At 38.2% G+C, this 12,254-nt stretch overlaps 1 protein-coding gene across 2 annotated transcripts in view; it reads left to right on the top strand.

Annotated features, from left to right (window-relative positions):
- The window catches only part of Kpna3 (karyopherin subunit alpha 3), a 76,905-nt gene that overhangs the window by 50,361 nt on the left and 14,290 nt on the right, over positions 1–12,254 (top strand). For both annotated transcript variants that reach the window (XM_021657986.2, XM_021657985.2), the window contains exons 3-7: positions 6,933–7,022; positions 7,206–7,235; positions 7,323–7,375; positions 7,500–7,595; positions 11,541–11,626. In XM_021657986.2, the coding sequence (XP_021513661.1) occupies positions 6,933–7,022; positions 7,206–7,235; positions 7,323–7,375; positions 7,500–7,595; positions 11,541–11,626 (355 nt within the window). The remainder of the gene's footprint in view (positions 1–6,932; positions 7,023–7,205; positions 7,236–7,322; positions 7,376–7,499; positions 7,596–11,540; positions 11,627–12,254) is intronic.

Below are 12,254 nucleotides of genomic sequence, written 5' to 3'. Positions count from 1 at the left end.
ACCGTACAAATAGATTGGAAGAAAAACTACATGATCACCTCATTTAGATGCAGAAAAGGGGGTTGACAAAACCCAACATCTGTCATGATTAAATTCCTGGAGACTAGAGATGTAAGGGACATGCCTTAACATAATAAAGGTGATTTAGAGTAAGCCAACATCAACCTGAAGTCTTCCATTAAAATCAGGAAAAACTCAAGGTTGTCCATCCTTTCTATTCCTATTCAAAATAGACAACAGAAAGATATCAAGGGGATTCAAATATGAAAAAAAGTCCAAGAATCTGTCTATTCAGATGATATGATTGTATACATAAATGACCCTAAAACCTGACAAAAAAAAAAAAAAACTTCTACAGCTGATAAATACTTTCAGCAAATACATACAAAAACTAACACACTTATCAGTAGCCTTTCAACATACAAATGACAAATAGAAGCCAGGCGTGGTGGTGCATGCCTTTAATCCCAGCACTCAGGGAAGCAGAAACAGGCAGATTACTAAATTCGAAGCCAGTCTGGTCTACAAAGCGAGTTCAGTCCAGGACAGCTAAGGCAGAGAAACCCTGTTTTGGAAAAAACATTTTAAAAACAAATTTAAAAAAATGGCAAATTGACTGAGAAATAAATCAGAGACAATACTTTTCACAATAGTTTCAAATTTTTTGTTTTGTTTTGGGGCATAACTAACCAGGTGGAAGAGTTATATAATAAAAACTTTAAGACGTTAAAGAAAGAAGTGGGGAGACTGGAATGGGAAGATCAAATGTGGGGAAGGTACCAGGGTAAAGGAAGAGAATGGGAGAGGGGCTGCTAAACTAAGAACAGTTTGAGGTGTTATATGGAAAACTACTACAGTAGAAGCTTCTTAACGTGCATTTATGAATGAAACCTAAATGGTATCACTAAGTAACAGGGGATACAAAACTCCAACTAGACAATTCTTGGAACCAAATGAATCCTCCTTTGCCGGGAATGGGTTACATCTAATTGAGTTGTTGGGGAAAGGGGACCAAACAACCCATGCCATTTCCAAGGCTATTGGTTGTGCTCTACAAACTGATGGTGAGGCCCTGTTACTAAAGGCAACACCTGCTTAACTCATTGAACACGCAGGAATAGAGCTGGTCCCTATCTAGAACCTTCATCCCTATGGTACTGGAAAGTACTCTGTACGTTACCAGAGGAGAAAGGTATATACCAGCCCGACTGTAAACCTTCAGTCTACAACAGTGACCTGCCTGAATGACGCACTGGTGTAACAGTGACACAAAAGTTGTGGGAGTAACCAACCACTATGTGAGGGAATTTGAGGCCTACTCCATGAGATGGAGCCCATGCTCATTGTCAAGGTGGCCAAAAATATGATAGGCTGTGGACCCAGGGGAATATCAAATACCACTGTTCTGCTAAAGGAATGCGACAATAAAATGGCTCCTAATGACATTCTTCTGTTCCTTCATCAGCCATGATTAGAGAAATTGGTAGTAATTGGCAATAAATTCAGAAACCCACAACTGGACAGTTAACTGCTAGCAAAGAAAACCTTAATTTTCTCCAGAGGATTCCACAGGGTGTAGAAACCACACTTAGTGGCAGGCCCCATGCCCAGCAGTAGATGGCCAACACAAAATAAACTCATTGGCATTCTTTTGGGTGGTGTTTTGTCTCAAAATGCTTTGCCTAGCCTTCCACCTGCCTCCTTACAGATATTTTTCTTATATACTGTAGTTCTCTATTTTGTGTGGTTCTCCTTTCCTTGGGTGCCTAGATTCAGCTGGGGTCCTGGAACTAGCTTCCAGAAGGAGAATGGGGTAGGGGTGTGCAGGGGGCAGTTCCATTTCTCTCTGGGGCAGCTAGAGTGCTTTAGGGTGAGGATGGGGTGCACTAAGCCAGGGTGTGGAAAAGATTTTTCACAGTGTTACAGTTTAGCATGAGATCTCTGGTGACAGTGGAAGCACAGGCATTCCAAAGCCTATGGCAATACCAGAGTGTTACAGCTCTTGGTTAAGCTGCTGTGCTAAGCACAGCAGAAGTGCAGGCCAAAGCCCATGCCTGGTTGGCTTGCAGCCAAGACTCAGACCTAATGAGGCCCAGGCTCAGTGGGCTGGAGGGCAGGCCCACTGAGACGGGGCTCAGCAAAGGATAAATGACAAATCTTAGACAGTCTTGAAGTGAGAAAGCATGTGCCTTTATTCATGTGAAATCAAGGGTGATATAAACCCTGGGCAGAGGAAGGCATTTTGGGGATGAATGTGTTTGATTAGTAGGGGGTCAGGGATAATTTCTGGTCCTATCACAAGAAGGAAAATACAGTACTCAATTATCCAGTGTGTGGGGGGGTGTCTCGAAGCACAATTGAAAGTCACTTGCTGGACTAAGATCCTTTGGCAAGATGGGGCATTTCTAGGAATTTCTAATGCTTGCTAGAGTAATTTCCTTATCAGGGAAGGTTCTGGCCTGTAATCTGCCTGAGGACTATGTGATGCTCCTTATAAAACCTATAACCACCCAGGGGAAACTCTTGGAACCCCCTGACAAAAGGGATCGATCATTATAGACAGGCTGCAAATAGATGGCTATCAACTTTCTCCATCAGAGCCCCACAATTTTGTGTTTGAATGGACTATCTGTACAAATATGTATGTCTCTGAATTTATGTTTTTCTCTTCCTTCCTTCTCTTCTCTCCCCTCCCCTCCCATCTTTTCTCTCCTCTCCTCCCCTCCCCTCTTCTTCTCTTTTGTGTGAGATGGTCTCTGAATATCGCTGGGTATCATAGAACTCAGTGTGTAGACCAGGCTGGCCTGGAACTTAGAGATCTGCCTGCCTTAGCCTCCAGAGTGCCTAGTTACTACCTCTTGGTTACTGATAACCTAAAAAGATCACATGATTCCTGGGAGAAATGGTCATTCAGGGGTTGAGAATGTGGAAGTACAGATAAGCCTAAAAAATTATTTGAGTGTTTATACAAGGCCATTTTCTTTAATGTCAGTGCAGTTAACAGAAATTAGTAAGTTAGACTTGGTGATATATTTTTATAATCGTACTCTTAGAGAGCAGGAAGATCACCACAAATGTGAGCCTAGTCTGTTGTACACAGTGAGTTCTGGGCTAGCTGGGGCTATGTAGAGAGACTATCTGAAAAACATTAGTAACAACAAAAACAAAGAAAAAAACATTAGTGAATAAGATAGAAAAACTTGTTGATTGTGAAAGTTTTTTAAAAACTCCTAAATATAATTTGAGCATCAACAAGATCTCATCTCACATCAGAACCTCAGAACATGAGAATGTTAGTGGTGCTATATTTTTAAAAGTTAAGGCACGCCGAATTAACAAATATGAGGAATTCTAAAATTTTAGTTCTCAGATTCTAAATTCTGTCAATTTAAATACAGCATAGATTTAACAAAGTGAGTGTACCAGTTGAAATAAGTGCTTTAAAACAGTAGTCATTTTATTTATTGTCTGACCTGAGAGTGGTTGCTTGCATATGACTTCAGTATATTTGGGGTTAGTAATTAATGATGTGGGGTTATCTGTGTATGTCTGGATGTTGGCTGAGACCTTGCCTGTTCTCCACATAACCTAGTCCTCTGCTGTTCAGTGTTGACATTGGTTTCAGCAGGAGAGGATGGTCTCCACCAGCTAAGTATTTTCAAGCTTTTTTGTTTAACGTTCTATTGACAAGGCAAGTTGCACAGCTCCACCTCTGGTCAGTACAGGATACACTACTTACTACAGGTGTGGAAATGGGAAGGGAGATGCCATTTAGCAACAAACCACCCACACTTCAGTGAAATGGGCAGTTTGGGTGTGAATTACCATCTTCTGATTCAGGAAGATAGGAAAAACCTGGTGAGTCCTAAAACTAGTCAGTAACAAAAAACTTCTGTAGTTTTCCCATCTTTTTTTTTTTTTTTTTTGCAAGACAAAAATAGTATTCTTATAGGTGATTACCAGCAGACATTCAAAGAAGCAGGTAATTCCAGTTTATTAGCTGATTTCAAATTAAGAAAAGAGAGCACACTTTGCAGTTCTTTTTATGAAACAAGAAAAAAAAAACATCACCAGATGAGACATCCACAGAAGATGCTAGTTAGCCAGTTCTACATGGGGAAAGAGAAGAAGAAAAATCCTAAATGAAATCTTAGTAACCTGAGTCTAATAATTTATACTTTATAAATTGTGTGTTTAGGAATTAAAAGGGTAGTTTAACATTGAAAGATGGGTTATTTTATCACAATTGCAGAGAAAAATGGGAAATTGATTAAAAAAGAACATAATTTAATGAAACTATTCATTTGTGATTGAAAACAAAATGTAACAACTTAGGAATAGAAAGCTTCTTTCTGCCCAATGTGGTGTCCCATACCTTTATCTTGGCACTGGGAAAGCAGAGACAGGTGCATCTTGGTGAGTCTTGTAGGGTTAGGCCAGTCAGGGCAATCTGTTGAGACATTGTTCCCCAAAATTTAAAAAAAAAATAGCAAGGATATTCTATCTACCTAGTTAAAGGTATACCTACCAAAGCAGATACATGGTTATATATGACGACCAAGTGCTGTCCTAAGATTGGGTAGTATATGTTTATGCTGGAAGAGAAGGAGTAATGATGATTTCTGAAAGACTTTGGAAGCTTAACTTTTCAGGTACTAAGAAGCCAGAGTAAACCAGGATGGAACTAGAAGGGATCAGCGTAAGGGTAGTTTGGGGAATGTGTGTTTGTGTGTGTGTGTGTGTGTGTGTGAACCTGAAGCTTTGGGGAAAGGGGGTTATTTCATCTTCTAGTTTGTAGTCAGTCAGCAACTGAAGCAGAAACATTGGAGGAGTAATGTTTACTTACTGGCTTGTGCCTTGTGTGACTTGCTCATCCTGCTTTCTTAGAGCCCCCAATATCAGCAGCCTAGGGATAGCATTGCTAGCAATGACCTGGATCCTCTGAAATCAAACATCAGGCAAGACTTGCCTCCAGACAGATCTTATGGAGGGATTATTTTGTTAACTGAGAGTCTCTAGCTTGTGTTGAGTTGACAGAAAATCGATCCAGGGTGATAGTTGTGCTGAAAGTTGTTTAAACTTCCAAAATGAATAAGCCAACTTTTTGGAAACAATTTCAGATTTGTAGTTTGAAAGTTAAAGTTGTAAGAATAATACAAAAAATTCTGTACACTCTTGTGGCACCCAGCTTCCTTGGATTGTTAACATTTTTCCACATTTACTTTGTTTCCTTTTTAATTTATATATTATGCACATATTTTTCTTTTAACCAGATACAGCAAACAATACAGTTTCCTATTGCCTTTAGTATATCAGCTCGTATTTCATAAAAGGAAATTTATGCAACAGTGCATCAACATAATGTAGGATTATATCATCTAATCAGTAGATTCAAACTCAGAATTTGCAAATTGTAAGTCAAAGATCCTATCCAAGATAGGCCCTGCCTTTTGTTGTGGAACTGTTCTCCAGGCTTTCTCATTTTTAGTGACTGCATGTTTGAAGCGTATGTCCCTCCACCCCCCATGATAGATTAGGGTTTTAGGTTTTGTCTGATTTTCCACAAGTTATTTTCTTTGGTTTAGTCAGGAATAATGCCAAATAATGCAGGGATATTGTTTTCCCCTGCATTAGACCAGGAACCACACAGAATTAGTTTTTCCTTTACTGCTGGTGATACATGTTGTTATTTGAACAAGAATGCCTTCTGAAGGCTATGTGTTTGGCTTAGTAGTAGAGTGCTTTGCTCAGCATGTGCAAAGCCCCAGGTTCAGTCCCTAGTAACCAGCTCACACCAAATAAAAACCAAAGAACGTCATCCACCATTTTCTTTTTGCTATATGTTAGTACATAAGTACCTATTGTATGTGAAGCCACTTGAGGTATATAAATATCAGTGGTTTTGCCATTTGTGAAATATTGTAGCTTAAAAGATAACTAGTGTTGGTTGTCTGTGTAGTTATTAAGGAAGAGTATGTTATAAAAATGGGAATAAGCTAATGACTAAATAGACACCATTGTGTTTAAATGTGCCAGCCTGTACACAGAACAAAAGTTGATGTAATGCACACATGTCTGTAGTTTCAATTTTCTCTTTGATCCTAATTTTGCCAGCCTCTTTAATAACTTTGTTGTAATCAAATACATTCACATTGAGCCCTAGACGTATATTCAGATTTTAAGTTGAGAATTTAGGTGCTATAAAATATAATATGGGAAGAATTCTTGTTTGTAAAATTCAGGTAGCATGAGTTTAATCTGGGCTGGCAAGATGGTCAGACAGTAAATGTGCAGCTACTGGAGGCACAAGCCTGACCACCTGAAGCCAGTAGAGTGTAGAAGTGAGAACAGTCCCCCAAATATATGCACGGAGCGTGTTGTGGCTCATACCCCCAATAATAATGATATTGATAATAGCAGTAGTACTGGTATAGTTGTAGTAGTAGTGGCAGTGATGATAGTTACAGTGGTATAATGTAGTATATAGCTATGGTAGTAGTAATAATAGTGTAGTAGTATGTTAGTAATAGTATAGTTACAGTAATAGTAGTGGTAGGAGTATAGTAGTAGGAATAGTAGGTAAGTAAAAGTTTAGTCTGAACTTGCACTGACTAAATGACATTAATAAATTTTTATTCCTTGACCTCCAACTTGCAGAGAGGCATTGATATTTATCCTGAAGCTCTGTTGCCTTTGTAGTAAGTTGCTCCGGGCAGCTGTTAGCAGTGGGTGGGTTCTTGATTCATGCGTAGACCATACCCTAGGGAAACTCTCACAGTGTTGGTCACAACAGCTGGTGCTCGATGAATTGGGGGTGAGAGTGACCCACAAGCAATGGAGTTAGACCAGTTCACTGCTGATTCTGACACCAAAGACAGTTTCATTAATAACAGCCTTCATGAGCTCTTAAGCATTTATCAATTACCTTACAGAACAAAAGAGACGAACACTTACTGAAAAAAAGAAATGTTCCCCAAGAAGAAAGCTTAGAAGATTCAGATGTTGATGCTGATTTTAAAGCAGTAAGTTACCCATGTTTTTATAATGTGCCTTTGTTATATTTTTGTTATAACCAGGGGAACAGTATTTTAAATTTAGGTAAAAATTGATAATGATAATTACAAGGCATTTTAATTCATAACCAGATAGACGAATAAGTAGTTTTGTTAATATTCTCTACTGAACTGTTTTTCTTTCTTTTTAAGCAAAATGTAACATTAGAAGCTATATTGCAGGTATGTTGTTAATTTATTCATTATGAAATATTTTGAAATAGTTTTTATTTATTTTTTAATGTCTGAAATCCACACTTGTTGTTGCAGAATGCCACAAGTGATAATCCAGTAGTCCAGTTGAGTGCTGTCCAGGCAGCAAGGTAAGAGCTAATCTGTATCTCCCTTAGGTGCCATAGCTAACCATGTAGAAGCGGGGTAGTATAGTATATTTATGTTCATAGTTTGGAAGCCATAACAATCAACTTTTACTTTTATTTTTTACAGGAAACTATTATCCAGTGACAGAAATCCACCAATTGATGACCTAATAAAATCCGGGATTTTACCAATTCTAGTTAAATGTCTAGAAAGAGATGATAAGTAAGTTTGTACTTGCCTCCTCACTTTTCAGTTAACTTAAAATTTAAAATTGATATTTTACCAAAGGGTTCAATGGTATTTTGCGTTTGCTAAGTTTGGATTTGTTTTATTTTTGAGGTACTATAGCTCAAACCTAGGGCTGAAGCATTCAAAGCAAGTGCTCTGCCATTGAGTTATATTCCTAGCCCTATGCTTTTTAAGTTATTGTACATTTCCATATAAGTTTCTTACTCTGTGATAGTATTTAAACATTACAAGTAGTATTTGAGTCACTGTTTGCCTATGAGTCTATATATAGATTAGCCTCATGACAAGTCAGCATGACTGGTTTCCAGAAGCATGTGACTCTTTCTGACGCTGGGACTAGTCCAGCTGGTCACTGATCCTCTGGGTAGTCTCTATCTAAGAGCACTCCAGCCTTGGTTAGCTGTCCCATATTCTTTGAATGCGCTCTCTGCTTACCCAAAGAGAAGGAGCAGGTCATCCTTGGCATCTTGGGGAGCTTCTGTCCCTATTCCATTCTGCCCCTATTTCCATTTGTGTATAGACATTTCTCAGCACTGTGCATTAAACTTCATCAGTTTGAATTAACTTTGGTTTGAAGCCCAAAACTCTTAAAAATGAGTACTATTTGTACATCTAGAACATACAGAGTTAAACCTGATATTTTGCTAAATATCCATGAAATATTTAGTTGATTAAATAAATATAGTGGGTGCGTAAATGTTGCCACTAAGGGCTTTTTTTATTTAAAGAATACCTTGTGCTTCCACAGGAGCTTTAGTTCTCCCTCTACCTCTAGGCCTAACTGTGTCTGTTAATGCATTCAAGATCACCTCAGCAAACACTAAATGCACTGATGGTGCATTAAGGAATAAAAACAAAGCCACTTTCTTTTAGATTAATTTGACCAAGAGTAAGCCTGAATTTTAAATTTCCATTGCTTTCCCTCTGTCTTTCATCTGTGCACTGTGGTTACTTGGCCTATCTGTAATCTGCCTGTTGTGTGTGTCTCATTTGCTCCTGTTGCCTGTCTGGTGTATATGTGTCTGAATCTATCCATGTTCTTGTGTCCGTCCCTAACAAAGGGCTTTGCTCTGTATTGATAAAACAGCACAAAACACAGGCATTGGAAAGGGGATGAGGAATTCTCTACAGAAATCATCAACAGGTTTACAAAGGAAGAAGTAACTTTACTGTTCCCAGCTGACCCCAGCAAATAGCACTAAAAGCACATTACCAAGCTGTGTCCACAAGTTGTTTCCAATATTTGTGGTGGATGTTAGTTGTATAACGTTGCTTCCATCCTGTTAGATATTTTCATCAAGTGATTATCACAACACATGTGATACACACACACACACACAGACACGCGTGTGCGCGCAATTCTGGGTCAGGGCCATGGAAGAATATATAATCTAAAATTAAAGTTATGCATTAGCTTAGTTTGTAAATGATGATTGCATGGAAAATCCAAGGCATAGTAAGATAATGTGTTGTTCTCGTAAGGTGAGTTAAATTTAAATGGGCTAAGCACACAGTAGGGAAGCAGGCTAAGTACATAGCCTTAAGTGATCCTAAGGGGTATTATTAACTTTGCTGTGAGTCTGGAAAGTCTCTTTGGGATCAAAATATATTTACTATACTTAACACCTTAAAAACTGCCATATAGTCTCCAGAGCAGGGTTCATTTGAGTAAAGATAAATGTTATTCCATCTGTTTAAAAGATTAAGTTCCATCTTACATTCACCAGTAAGACTCTTTTTTGTTCTCTGTCTGTTCCTGTCTGTTCATTCCAGTCTTTGGCATAGATTTATTTGTGTGGATGTTTCTGAAACAAAACATAGGACAAAGTGTAAACAACTTAACCAATAGTTTCAGAACCATCACCCAAGGTATGGCATAAATGGAAAATTGCCAGTGCTTTAAACAGTTTCTCATGGAAAGCTGTGTTAAGGTGCAAAAGCTCATGTTAGCCTTGAGAGCTATATAGACCCTGGTCTAAATCTAGACTTGGTGTTGAACAGAACCCAACTGGTTTTTGAGCCTCAGGCATTCCATCTGTAAAAACTAGGTGATTATGAGGAAATGTACATAATTTATACAACATATTCTTTATTGTTTGTTTACTGCATTTGGCTGTTTTTATATCTTAACCTCTTTTTTTTTTTAACATGACTTTTTAGAAAACATCCTTGGCCTTGCAGTTTTATTTTTTGTATCTTCCCATTTCTCCATTCATAGCCGCCATTTCCAATATTTTGTCAAAACTCCTTAATAGCTTATTAACACTTCCCACCTCCAGTCTGTGGAAGTATATATCATTTGTCACTTCCTATTTCACCATCCTTTACATGTCTCATAACCCCCAGTATGCCTTTCTTGCCTCTCATCCCCTGCCTTCTGCAAGATTGATCATGTCAGTTCTCATCTACTCCATTTTTTATTTGCTCTTTCTGACATGTAATGTGAATTTTCCATTTGTACTGCTACTAAATTTGATCATTTGTTTTCCTTACTTTTTTCAGTGCTTACATATATCTTTTTCTTACTCCCTGGTTTTCTGTTCATTTTAGTTTTTGCTGATGATATGCCTTCCTACTCCAGTGTTCTTTCTGACAGTATATTCATCTATCTATGTTACTCCTTTTTAACAGATTTCTTCTATACTAGTCATAACCCCTTTTATCCAATTTACACGCCATTGACTCCAGTTCCTACCCTCCCACCCCTCCACCAGATCCTGATACAGGGCAGGCAGTTATTCTGACACGGGACTATGTCTCCAGCCATTACTTTTGCTTTTGAGATGTGGTCTTTGAATTTGCTCTGTGGCCCAGGCAGTCCTTCGCTTGCTTTTTATCTAAAATTTCAGGCCTGCACCTGGCTTTATTTCTTTCTTATTTTTTTCATTACTTTTTCTTTCTTCTGTCTTTCTTTTTTTTCTGTCTTTTGTTCTCTTTCCCTTCCTACTTCCCTCCCTTCCTCCATCCCTCCCTTTTCTTCTCCCTCTCCCTGTCTTCTCTCTCCCTCTTCCTCCCTGTCTGTCCATCTGTCTTTTTCTGGAGACAGCGTCCTCACTGTATAGCCCTGGCTGTCCTGGAACTTACTATATAGATCAGGCTATCCTTCAACTCATGAAGACATATCTACCTTCTTCTCTTGGCCTCCCAAATGCTGGGATTAAAAGTGTGTGTTACCATACCTGGCTTTACGCCTCTTCTTAGTAGAATAAATTCCAAGTTTTGAAGCACAGAATTTGAAATAGACTGTGCTTCTATCCTCCAACATTTGTGTATAGCTTCATTTTTGTGCATCTTTAACTTCAGCTTTCTTGTTCTGTTTATCATTCATACATATTATTTTACCTATGATATCCTTTTTAATATAGATTGTCAGTGCCTACCATTTAAAGTCCAGTTTAGGAAAGCAAATTCACTTTTTACTTTTTTTGTTAGGTCCATCCTGTCTCAAAACATATGCTTTGTCTGCAGAGTTACTCAAGCTTATAATAGCTAGTGTGTAATGTAACCCAGATGGTATAGTGTACTCTGGTGGGTCCCAGTTTTAAGACTAGTCTAGAGGCTACAGGTGGGATTAAAGTGAGATTGTGTGAGCAGTGGCTAGTGCAGTGACAGTGGGTTACTCTGTAAATGCAAGGAATATTCAGGGTGTAAAATTGTCATGACTCTTTCAGTAGTTGTCTTTAGGCAAGGAGAAGTCAAGATATGTGTTTGGCTAAGTGCTGCACCTGTCAGTTGACATAAAGAATACAGGTCTGTAGTGACTGGCTCTGAGAAGCATTCAGATGGTGAAGTAGATATGTCCAGTGGTGATGGATATATTTAGCAACATAAAATTCAAGGACCAAGTAAGATGGTTGAGGCTTATAAGTTAAGGTGGTAGTTACATGTCTAAAAGACTTTTTTTTTTTTTTTAAACAGTCCTTCATTACAGTTTGAAGCTGCTTGGGCACTAACTAATATAGCATCAGGAACTTCTGCACAGACTCAAGCTGTTGTACAGTCTAGTAAGTTGAATCTTTTGTTTTAAATTATTTATAGTTTTTTTATGCTAAAGACTGAATTTTATAGAATATTTCAAAGTTACAGTATACATTTTTATTTACTTTAATTTTTTAATCATTTTTGTATTATTAAACTGTTAGAAACAATTCTAATTTTGGAACCAAAAAGAGAACAGACTTTTATCTTTGGGCATAAAGACCATCCCCTAATAACAGGATTTTGAATGTCTTATTTTTAATACCTTCTGAGTGTGCTGAGTATCTTAGTCCTTTCATTATGGCATATACTTATTTCGGTGAGAGGGCTGATGGAGAGGGTCTTGCTGTGTAACCAGGTCTGTTCTTTGAGCTTTCTGTGTAGTTCCATCCTGACATTAAACTCAGAATACTTCTGCTTCAGCATCCTGAGTGCTGGAATTACAGGTGTGTATTGCACCTGGCTCACATATACTGCTTAAATTTTTTTTTTAATTTTTTTAACTGTGGGACAGGTCCTCACTATGTAGCCTTTGCTGACCTGAAACTTGTAATGTAGACTATAGACTGACCTTAAACTCACAGAGATCAGCCTGCTTCTGCCTCCTGAGGGCTGGTGTTAAAGATATGTATCCCACACCTTGCTTATTTCAAG

Source organism: Meriones unguiculatus, chromosome 9 (assembly GCF_030254825.1).
Source record: "Meriones unguiculatus strain TT.TT164.6M chromosome 9, Bangor_MerUng_6.1, whole genome shotgun sequence".
NCBI lineage: Eukaryota > Metazoa > Chordata > Mammalia > Rodentia > Muridae > Meriones > Meriones unguiculatus.
Note: the sequence above shows the minus strand (reverse complement) of the source record. Positions and strands in the feature narration are given on the sequence as shown.